This window comes from Lepisosteus oculatus, chromosome 14 (assembly GCF_040954835.1).
Source record: "Lepisosteus oculatus isolate fLepOcu1 chromosome 14, fLepOcu1.hap2, whole genome shotgun sequence".
NCBI classification, from domain to species: Eukaryota; Metazoa; Chordata; class Actinopteri; order Semionotiformes; family Lepisosteidae; genus Lepisosteus; species Lepisosteus oculatus.
The window spans coordinates 38,506,204-38,517,852 of NC_090709.1; the positions used below are offsets into that span (position 1 = coordinate 38,506,204).

General features: G+C 52.5%; 1 protein-coding gene across 3 annotated transcripts; it reads right to left on the reverse strand.

Annotated features, from left to right (window-relative positions):
* Window positions 1–13: 13 nt before the first annotated feature.
* On the reverse strand, window positions 14–11,426 carry dnase2 (deoxyribonuclease II, lysosomal). Of its 3 annotated transcripts, none has more exons than XM_069199052.1 (8): window positions 11,338–11,426; window positions 8,832–9,076; window positions 4,673–4,779; window positions 4,407–4,575; window positions 3,885–3,972; window positions 2,384–2,548; window positions 733–939; window positions 14–637 (listed from the first exon to the last, which is right to left on the reverse strand). In XM_069199052.1, the coding sequence occupies exons 3-8, from the start codon at window positions 4,777–4,779 to the stop codon at window positions 288–290; spliced, it is 1,086 nt and encodes a 361-aa protein (XP_069055153.1). In that variant the 5' UTR covers window positions 8,832–9,076; window positions 11,338–11,426; the 3' UTR covers window positions 14–287. The 3 variants fall into 3 exon arrangements, with proteins under 3 accessions (XP_069055153.1, XP_069055152.1, XP_069055154.1); XM_069199051.1 differs by having other exon boundaries at window positions 3,885–3,975; XM_069199053.1 differs by lacking the exon at window positions 2,384–2,548 and having other exon boundaries at window positions 3,885–3,975.
* Window positions 11,427–11,649: the final 223 nt, after the last annotated feature.

The following is an 11,649-nucleotide window of genomic DNA, read 5'->3' on the forward strand; positions in this document are numbered from 1 at the left end:
CAGGGCAGCCGGCTGTGGAGAGACGCCTTTATTTCCCAGTTCCTCCCAGCACACACACACACGGGCAGGACAGAGCGGACCAGGGCAGCCGGCTGTGGAGAGACGCCTTTATTTCCCAGTTCCTCCCAGTGCGCGCGCACACACACACACACACACACACACACCTGCGGGCAGGACAGAGCGGACCAGGGCAGCCGGCTGTGGAGAGACGCCTTTATTTCCCAGTTCCTCCCAGCGCGCACACACACACACCCCCCCTCGCGCGCAGGCCAGAGCGCCGCCCGCGGCTAGGGGCAGTCCTGGACGCCGGTGACCGCCGCGTGGTACGCCCTCCACACGCGCCCGTCCCGCTGGCACACGGTGCCGCCGCCCCTCCTCTCCTCCGCCTCGTCGCGGTTGATGTCGCCCACGCACACCCAGCCTTCCTCGTCCCCGGGCCCGGCGCCGGCGCTGGCGGCCCACTTGGAGTGGTCCAGGGTGGAGCGGAAGGGGCCGGCGCCGCCGGGGTCCAGCCCCTCCACGTTCAGGACCCGGTACCCCAGCGAGCAGTTGGAGGGCCGGACCCCCGCGGAGCGCTGCCAGAACTGCACCAGCAGGTCGGCCCCCAGGGAAGGGGCCACCCAGGCCACGTACAGGTCTGTGGGAGGGGGAGAGAGCGAGGGGGGGGTCAGCGCCGTGGCCCCGTGACCCCGTGACCCCGTGACCCCGGCGAGGCGCGGCCGGCCGGCTCACCGTCATCGAAGGCGCGGCTCTTGGCGAAACTGAGGAAGGTCGTCCCGCCGAGGGAGGGCAGGGAGACACTGCGGTTCGCAGGGCGGGGGGCCGGAGGGGCTCCGTAGGGCCTCCTGCAGAGCTGGTGCAGGGAGGGCGCCTGGGAGGCCAGGGCGTCGGGCACCGAGCAGTCGAACACCAGGGGCTGGTTGTACTGCAGCTGCTCACCTGAATCACACACGGGCCCAGACAGATCAGCACTGCCGGTCCGCGCTAATCCACACAGCCAGTCCGCGCTAATCGAGACAGATCAACACTGCCGGTCCGCGCTAATCCACACAGCCAGTCCACGCTAATCAACACAGATCAACACAGCTAGTCCACGCTAATCCACACAGCCAGTCCGCGCTAATCAACACAGATCAACACAGCTAGTCCACGCTAATCCACACAGCCAGTCCGCGCTAATCAACACAGATCAACACAGCTAGTCCACGCTAATCCACACAGCCAGTCCGCACTAATCGACACAGATCGACACAGCCAGTCCGCGCTAATCGACACAGCTAGTCCGCACTAATCAACACAGATCAACACAGCTAGTCCACGCTAATCAAGACAGATCAACACTGCCAGTCCGCGCTAATCCACACAGCCAGTCTGCACTAATCGAGACAGATCGACACCGCCAGTCCGCGCTAATCGAGACAGATCGACACAGCCAGTCCGCGCTAATCAACACAGCTAGTCTGCACTAATCGAGACAGCTAGTCTGCACTAATCGAGACAGATCAACACAGCCAGTCCGCGCTAATCAACACAGCTAGTCTGCACTAATCGAGACAGATCGACACAGCCAGTCCGCGCTAATCAACACAGCCAGTCCGCGCTAATCGACACAGCTAGTCTGCACTAATCGAGACAGATCAACACAGGCAGTCCGCGCTAATCGAGACAGATCGACACAGCCAGTCCGCGCTAATCAACACAGCTAGTCTGCACTAATCGAGACAGATCAACACAGCCAGTCCGCGCTAATCGACACAGCTAGTCTGCACTAATCGAGACAGATCAACACAGGCAGTCCGCGCTAATCGAGACAGATCAACACAGCCAGTCCACGCTAATCGAGACAGATCAACACAGCCAGTCCGCGCTAATCGAGATAGATCAACACAGCCAGTCCGCGCTAATCGAGACAGATCAACACAGCCAGTCCGCGCTAATCGACACAGCTAGTCTGCACTAATCGAGACAGATCAACACAGCCAGTCCGCGCTAATCGAGACAGATTGACACAGCCAGTCCGCAGTAATCAACACAGCCAGTCCGCGCTAATCGACACAGATTGACACAGCCAGTCCGCGCTAATCGACACAGATTGACACAGCCAGTCCGCGCTAATCGAGACACATCGACACAGCCAGTCAGCGCTAATTGACACAGATCGACACAGCCAGTCCACGCTAATCGACACAGATCGACACAGCCAGTCCGAGCTAATCGACACAGATTGAGACAGTGCACACTGATCCGCACAATCCATCCACACAAACCGTCAGTATACACAGTCCACACTGATGGAGTCTGACACTCACACCCGGCTTAACACTGAAGACTGGTGAATAAAAAGTGAATTCCGGCCACAGACGGAAAGCGGAGACGGTCTCACCGATGGCCTCGAATCTCTCCAGAGGAAAGGTCATGCACAAGAAGTTCTGCCCATTCTCCACGCCTGTGCTCGGGTACGAGAACTCCCCCACTTCCTGTCTAGGGGGGAAGTGAGGCGTACTGTGGACCAGCCAGAAGCCCTGAGTCTTATCCAATAGGACAACACCTGGAGGAAGAGGAGAGCGATCACTGTGTGGACAGAGAGGGAGGGGCAGACAGCTGACACAATCCACACAGAGAAGAGGAAGAGCACCACAACTCAGACTCAACCCCATCACAGCACAGATCACACAGCAATATCTCACACACTGGGACACACACAAACACAACATAACCTGCAATGCTGCAGAACCCTAAATAGACAATACAAAGTAGTCAAATCTTTGACCAAGGTAAGAAACAGAAAAGATTAACAGTCTGTCTCTCAATTATAATAATAATAATACAGTGTGTGATCTCCTGTCCCAGCCTGAGGAACAGACAGTGAGCCTGTCTCTCAATAATAATAATACAGTGTGTGATCTCCTGTCCCAGCCTGAGGAACAGACAGTGAGCCCGTCTCTCAATAATAATAATACAGTGTGTGACCTCCTGTCCCAGCCTGAGGAACAGACAGTGAGCCCGTCTCTCAATAATAATAATACAGTGTGTGACCTCCTGTCCCAGCCTGAGGAACAGACAGTGAGCCTGTCTCTCAATAATAATAATACAGTGTGTGATCTCCTGTCCCAGCCTGAGGAACAGACAGTGAACCTGTCTCTCAATAATAATAATAATACAGTGTGTGATCTCCTGTCCCAGCCTGAGGAACAGACAGTGAGCCCGTCTCTCAATAATAATAATACAGTGTGTGATCTCCTGTCCCAGCCTGAGGAACAGACAGTGAGCCCGTCTCTCAATAATAATAATACAGTGTGTGACCTCCTGTCCCAGCCTGAGGAACAGACAGTGAGCCCGTCTCTCAATAATAATAATACAGTGTGTGACCTCCTGTCCCAGCCTGAGGAACAGACAGTGAGCCTGTCTCTCAATAATAATAATCCAGTGTGTGATCTCCTGTCCCAGCCTGAGGAACAGACAGTGAGCCTGTCTCTCAATAATAATAATACAGTGTGTGACCTCCTGTCCCAGCCTGAGGAACAGACAGTGAGCCTGTCTCTCAATAATAATAATACAGTGTGTGATCTCCTGTCCCAGCCTGAGGAACAGACAGTGAACCTGTCTCTCAATAATAATAATAATACAGTGTGTGATCTCCTGTCCCAGCCTGAGGAACAGACAGTGAGCCTGTCTCTCAATAATAATAATACAGTGTGTGATCTCCTGTCCCAGCCTGAGGAACAGACAGTGAGCCTGTCTCTCAATAATAATAATACAGTGTGTGACCTCAGTTCTGATCTCTGATCTCAGTGCGCTGTCTGTTGTAAGGAAATGGCTGTCCTGTTTGTGAGTTTGTACAGTGGGTGTCTGTCTTCCCGATGGCAGCGAGCCGTCCTGCTCACCCTTGGTGTGTCCACACTCACTCGAAACCCCTCCTCCTCCTCGCTCAGGGGGCTTCTGGTCGTTGTAGAGGATGTAGCCCAGGTCCTCCTGCTGCAGAGAGAGACACCAGCTTCTGACACACAGCTCGTCCAGAGACACTGGGGGACAGGGGGGGACAGGGAGGACAGGGGGGGCTGGAGGGGCAGGGGAGACAGAGGAGACGGGGGGGCTGGAGGGGCAGGAGGGCAGGAGGGCAGGAGGGCAGGGGAGACAAGGGAGACAGGGGGGCAGGAGGACAGGGGAGACAGAGGAGACGGGGGGGCTGGAGGGGCAGGAGGGCAGGAGGGCAGGGGAGACAAGGGAGACAGCGGGGCAGGAGGGGCAGGGAGACGGGGGAGACAGGGGGGGACAGGGAGGACAGGGGGGGCTGGAGGGGCAGGGAGACGGGAGACAGGGGGGCTGGAGGGGCAGGGAGACAGGGGAGACAGGAGGGGCAGGGAGACAGGGGAGACAGGGGGGGCAGGAGGGGCAGGGAGACAGACCTGTCTCAGTTTGTACAGCTGCCCCACGGTCCTGCCCAGCGCGCCGTCACTCTTGTTCACCAGCGACGCCCCCTTCACCCACGAGTCATTCCCCTGCTGAAGGAGCAGATAGAGCAGCCCCGAGCCGGGGGCATGATGGGACAGCTGGGGCAGCTTGTACAGATAGAACCTGAGAGAGAGAGAGAGAGAGGGGGGTAAATACACACACTACAGCACATGAGACCTGTTACAGACACGGTGTCAGCTGCCCAGATCCCAGCACTCACCAGTCCACAGGACTCCCCTGGTCATTGTAGCAGGACACTGCGGCCAGGGCTCCCCCTGCTGACAGGCAGAGGAACTGCACCAGGCCGAACAGCACGGCGCTCCGCATCTATCGATGAGCAATCACGAATCAACACTGGGCATCACTGCCGGGGGCGACCGGCGCGGGGCGCTCTCTGCGTGACCCCGGGACTCCCCGCTGCCCGCTGCTTCTCGCGGAGTCAGCAGGGCCCGGGCAGACGCGGTCAGTCACATGAGGCGCTGAGCCAGCACACCGAAACTGCAGCTCCAGGGGAATAATAATACAGCCTGAGGAACAGCGAGCCTGTCTCTCAAGAATAATAATAATACAGTGTGTGATCTCCTGTCCCAGCCTGAGGAACAGACAGTGAGCCCGTCTCTCAATAATAATAATAATACAGTGTGTGATCTCCTGTCCCAGCCTGAGGAACAGTGAGCCTGTCTCTCAAGAATAATAATACAGTGTGTGATCTCCTGTCCCAGCCTGAGGAACAGTGAGCCTGTCTCTCAAGAATAATAATAATACAGTGTGTGATCTCCTGTCCCAGCCTGAGGAACAGACAGTGAGCCCGTCTCTCAATAATAATAATAATACAGTGTGTGATCTCCTGTCCCAGCCTGAGGAACAGACAGTCAGCCCGTCTCTCAATAATAATAATACAGTGTGTGATCTCCTGTCCCAGCCTGAGGAACAGACAGTGAGCCTGTCTCTCAATAATAATAATACAGTGTGTGATCTCCTGTCCCAGCCTGAGGAACAGACAGTGAGCCTGTCTCTCAATAATAATAATACAGTGTGTGATCTCCTGTCCCAGCCTGAGGAACAGACAGTGAGCCCGTCTCTCAATAATAATAATACAGTGTGTGATCTCCTGTCCCAGCCTGAGGAACAGACAGTGAGCCTGTCTCTCAATAATAATAATACAGTGTGTGATCTCCTGTCCCAGCCTGAGGAACAGTCAGTGAGTCTGTCTCTCAATAATAATAATACAGTGTGTGATCTCCTGTCCCAGCCTGAGGAACAGACAGTGAGCCTGTCTCTCAATAATAATAATACAGTGTGTGATCTCCTGTCCCAGCCTGAGGAACAGACAGTGAGCCTGTCTCTCAATAATAATAATACAGTGTGTGATCTCCTGTCCCAGCCTGAGGAACAGACAGTGAGCCTGTCTCTCAATAATAATAATACAGTGTGTGATTTCCTGTCCCAGCCTGAGGGACAGATAGTGAGCCTGTCTCTCAATAATAACAATACAGTGTGAGATCTCCTGTCCCAGCCTGAGGAACAGACAGTGAGCCTGTCTCTCAATAATAATAATACAGTGTGTGATCTCCTGTCCCAGCCTGAGGAACAGACAGTGAGCCTGTCTCTCTATAATAATAATACAGTGTGTGATCTCCTGTCCCAGCCTGAGGAACAGACAGTGAGCCTGTCTCTCAATAATAATAATACAGTGTGTGATTTCCTGTCCCAGCCTGAGGGACAGATAGTGAGCCTGTCTCTCAATAATAATAATACAGTGTGTGATCTCCTGTCCCAGCCTGAGGGACAGACAGTGAGCCTGTCTCTCAATAATAATAATACAGTGTGTGATCTCCTGTCCCAGCCTGAGGAACAGTGAGCCTGTCTCTCAATAATAATAATACAGTGTGTGATCTCCTGTCCCAGCCTGAGGAACAGTGAGCCTGTCTCTCAATAATAATAATACAGTGTGTGATCTCCTGTCCCAGCCTGAGGAACAGACAGTGAGCCTGTCTCTCTATAATAATAATACAGTGTGTGATCTCCTGTCCCAGCCTGAGGAACAGACAGTGAGCCTGTCTCTCAATAATAATAATACAGTGTGTGATTTCCTGTCCCAGCCTGAGGGACAGATAGTGAGCCTGTCTCTCAATAATAATAATACAGTGTGTGATCTCCTGTCCCAGCCTGAGGGACAGACAGTGAGCCTGTCTCTCAATAATAATAATACAGTGTGTGATCTCCTGTCCCAGCCTGAGGAACAGTGAGCCTGTCTCTCAATAATAATAATACAGTGTGTGATCTCCTGTCCCAGCCTGAGGAACAGACAGTGAGCCCGTCTCTCAATAATAATAATACAGTGTGTGATCTCCTGTCCCAGCCTGAGGAACAGACAGTGAGCCTGTCTCTCAATAATAATAATACAGTGTGTGATCTCCTGTCCCAGCCTGAGGAACAGTCAGTGAGTCTGTCTCTCAATAATAATAATACAGTGTGTGATCTCCTGTCCCAGCCTGAGGAACAGACAGTGAGCCTGTCTCTCAATAATAATAATACAGTGTGTGATCTCCTGTCCCAGCCTGAGGAACAGACAGTGAGCCTGTCTCTCAATAATAATAATACAGTGTGTGATCTCCTGTCCCAGCCTGAGGAACAGACAGTGAGCCTGTCTCTCAATAATAATAATACAGTGTGTGATTTCCTGTCCCAGCCTGAGGGACAGATAGTGAGCCTGTCTCTCAATAATAACAATACAGTGTGAGATCTCCTGTCCCAGCCTGAGGAACAGACAGTGAGCCTGTCTCTCAATAATAATAATACAGTGTGTGATCTCCTGTCCCAGCCTGAGGAACAGACAGTGAGCCTGTCTCTCTATAATAATAATACAGTGTGTGATCTCCTGTCCCAGCCTGAGGAACAGACAGTGAGCCTGTCTCTCAATAATAATAATACAGTGTGTGATTTCCTGTCCCAGCCTGAGGGACAGATAGTGAGCCTGTCTCTCAATAATAATAATACAGTGTGTGATCTCCTGTCCCAGCCTGAGGGACAGACAGTGAGCCTGTCTCTCAATAATAATAATACAGTGTGTGATCTCCTGTCCCAGCCTGAGGAACAGTGAGCCTGTCTCTCAATAATAATAATACAGTGTGTGATCTCCTGTCCCAGCCTGAGGAACAGTGAGCCTGTCTCTCAATAATAATAATACAGTGTGTGATCTCCTGTCCCAGCCTGAGGAACAGACAGTGAGCCTGTCTCTCTATAATAATAATACAGTGTGTGATCTCCTGTCCCAGCCTGAGGAACAGACAGTGAGCCTGTCTCTCAATAATAATAATACAGTGTGTGATCTCCTGTCCCAGCCTGAGGGACAGACAGTGAGCCTGTCTCTCAATAATAATAATACAGTGTGTGATCTCCTGTCCCAGCCTGAGGAACAGTGAGCCTGTCTCTCAATAATAATAATACAGTGTGTGATCTCCTGTCCCAGCCTGAGGAACAGTGAGCCTGTCTCTCAATAATAATAATAATCCAGTGTGTGATCTCCAGTCCCAGCCTGAGGAACAGACAGTGAGCCTGTCTCTCAATAATAATAATCCAGTGTGTGATCTCCAGTCCCAGCCTGAGGAACAGACAGTGAGTCTGTCTCTCAATAATAATAATACAGTGTGTGATCTCCTGTCGCAGCCTGAGGAACAGACAGTGAGTCTGTCTCTCAATAATAATAATACAGTGTGTGATCTCCTGTCCCAGCCTGAGGAACAGACAGTGAGCCTGTCTCTCAATAATAATAATACAGTGTGTGATCTCCTGTCCCAGCCTGAGGAACAGACAGTGAGCCTGTCTCTCAATAATAATAATACAGTGTGTGATCTCCTGTCCCAGCCTGAAGAACAGACAGTGAGCCTGTCTCTCAATAATAATAATACAGTGTGTGATCTCCTGTCCCAGCCTGAGGAACAGTGAGCCTGTCTCTCAATAATAATAATACAGTGTGTGATCTCCTGTCCCAGCCTGAGGAACAGACAGTGAGCCTGTCTCTCAATAATAATAATAGTGTGTGAATCGCGCTGAACTAGAGGAGAGACGAGGGAGCTCAGTGTTGATGCCCAGGGACCCGTTAGTACGGTCCTCTGGAGCCCGGGGGACAGAGCTGGAGTCCGGACGGGTCCGAGAGCTCAGCATTGCCGCTGTCCTCCTGAGCGCCGATCAATCAATCCGATCAGTTGGCATCGACTAACGCCAACACAGGACCAAACTGTCCGTCCCCGGCTCGTAACGCGCGAGTTCAACTCGACTGAATCTGTCCTCTCACGACGAGCTCCACGGGGGGGCGGGACGCGGAGAGAAACACGCGTGACCCGTGGACAGACGAGCCGCGGGAGAGCGGGACTCACCGCTGACTGGACGGCGCTGGGTCTCAGAGCTGCTGTGGAGCCGGGCCGGCGGGTTCTGGGTGGGGATCGTGCATGAGCAGCTCCTCTCCTCTCCTCTCCCCTCCCCGCGGCGCACAGCCCCGCTCCGGTCGGGTGACCCGGCTGAGTCAGCTGACCCCGCCCCCGAAACACGCCCGGGTCTCTCCCCCCTGCGGCCGCCAGGGGGCGCGGCGGAGCGGAGCACAGCAGGCGCACTCAACACCCTCCTAGATAGATAGATACTTTATTGATCCCGTGAGGGAAATTGCAGTGCAACAGCAGCTTAACACACACACACAACACAGCCACAGTGTAACGAATTATATACTAATAGTACAATACATACAATCCAATACAAGAGTTACTCACAGTCCGGACACAGAAAGAACAAACTAGAACAGAACAGTACACAGAAAAACGTATCACACGTATGAATATAAATATAGATGTAATATAGATATAGATATAAATATAGATGTAAATGTATCGCACAGGTCCCTGGCATATATTGCACAAAAGTGGTTGTAAACGGGAAGAAGAAAAAGAAAGAGAACAGATGTACCAGTAGATGTGTAGATGCGTTCAGTCCAGAAACAGGTCACTGTCGCTGTTGCCTCTGCCCAGACGCAAGGTGGGTGTGTTGTACAGTCTTATGGCAGACGGCAAGAATGACCTCCTGTAGCGCTCCCTGTCGCACCGTGGGTGAATCAGTCTATTGCTGAACGTGCTCTTCATTCCTACACAATACTCACAACACCCAGGTCTCTCTGAAGCACACAGCTCTCAGGGAACACTGAACACAGGTCTCTCTGAAGCACACAACTCTCAGCGAACACTGAACACAGGTCTCTCTGAAGCACACAGCTCTCACTGAACACTGAACACAGGTCTCTCTGAAGCACAGAGCTCTCAGTCAACACTGAACCCAGGTCTCTCTGAAGCACACAACTCTCAGTGCACACTGAACCCAGGTCTCCCTGAAGCACACAACTCTCAGAGAACACTGAACACAGCTCTCACTGAACACTGAACCCAGGTCTCCCTGAAGCACACAACTCTCAGAGAACACTGAACACAGCTCTCACTGAACACTGAACCCAGGTCTCTCTGAAGCACAGAGCTCTCAGTGAACACTGAACACAGGTCTCCCTGAAGCACACAGCTCTCAGAGAACACTGAACACAGGTCTCTCTGAAGCACAAAGCTCTCACTGAACACTGAACACAGGTCTCTCTGAAGCACACAACTCTCAGTGAACACTGAACACAGGTCTCCCTGAAGCACACAGCTCTCAGTGAACACTGAACACAGGTCTCTCTGAAGCACACAGCTCTCACTGAACACTGAACACAGGTCTCTCTGAAGCACACAACTCTCAGTGAACACTGAACACAGGTCTCTCTGAAGCACAGAGCTCTCACTGAACACTGAACACAGGTCTCTCTGAAGGACACAGCTCTCAGGGAACACTGAACCCAGGTCTCCCTGAAGCACAGAGCTCTCACTGAACACTGAACACAGGTCTCCCTGAAGCACACAGCTCTCAGAGAACACTGAACCCAGGTCTCCCTGAAGCACACAGCTCTCAGTGAACACTGAACCCAGGTCTCCCTGAAGCACACAGCTCTCAGTGAGTGAGTCCTCTCAGCTGGCAGGACCTGCTCCAGACTGAGCCCCAGACAGACACGAGAGGGTGTGTGGAGATAGGGCTTTTTGCCTGGTTTCTGATGAATTTCAGTAGTAAAATGTCCATCTTAGCAAGAAAAAGAGCAGTACGACACTTGTTCTGTGGAAGAGATCTCCTCTCCTCCTCTTCCTTAACCCCAACAGTCACATTGAAACCCTTCCCACGCTGGCAGTCTGTGCAAAAGAGTTCTGCACTTATAGTATAAAGCAAGGACAAAGAACACTTATGGACAGTTTTTTTTTTTAATGTTGCAAAATGAAACATTAGGAGAATATTACTATACCACATAAGAAAAAGGTTTTAATTAAAGTAATTTTCACAATCCTTTACATTTATAGTGGGACAGTTCCTGGGCCTTCTGTATATCTAGAACAGGCAGAAAGAAGGGTTAACACAGACACCCTGACTGGACACTACAGTACAGTTCCACTTTAATGTAAGGCTAGCTTTTTTAAAAGTTATTTTATTCGAAACAGAGGCGGGGGGAGTTCAAGTTTCGCCAGAAGAGAGCGAGTTTTTGGCAGAGAAAGTCAATAAACTCAAGGGGAGCTGCATTTGTATACAGAAAGAACCAGCACTGAGGGGAGCATTTCAATGCACAGTGAAAGACAACGTCCACAGTAAGTCGCAAAACCTGCCCCTCCCATCGCAAGCCGGAGATCTCCGGGTCTGCTCAGCGCCACACAGCCCCCGGCCCCCGGCCCCCGCCCACCGGGACCGGCCAAACCGCGAACCCCAATCGCTCGGTTTCAGGTACGACAACAGTGCGTCTCTCTGGATTAGCGAGACGTCAGGACCCACCTGCCGAAACGCGACTGCGGCTCCCCTTCAGGAAAAGGGTGCAGAAATAAAAATAAAAACCCAACCAAGATGCAGAACCCGGAGTCTAAGACACACACGCTCACCGCCTGCCGCTCCGTCCCCTTGCTATGACGTGCGCCTGAGACCCTGCAGCCCGATTGGCTGCTCGCGGAGCCAATCAGCCTGCCGATCCCGACAGGCTCCGCCCCTCCCCTGCTCCCGGTGTCGTCAGGCCCTGTTCTGGGTCCAGATGGGCTGGCAGTGCCCAGGTGTGACAGTCCTGCTCCAGCAGTGCCAGGCTCTGCTGTTCTG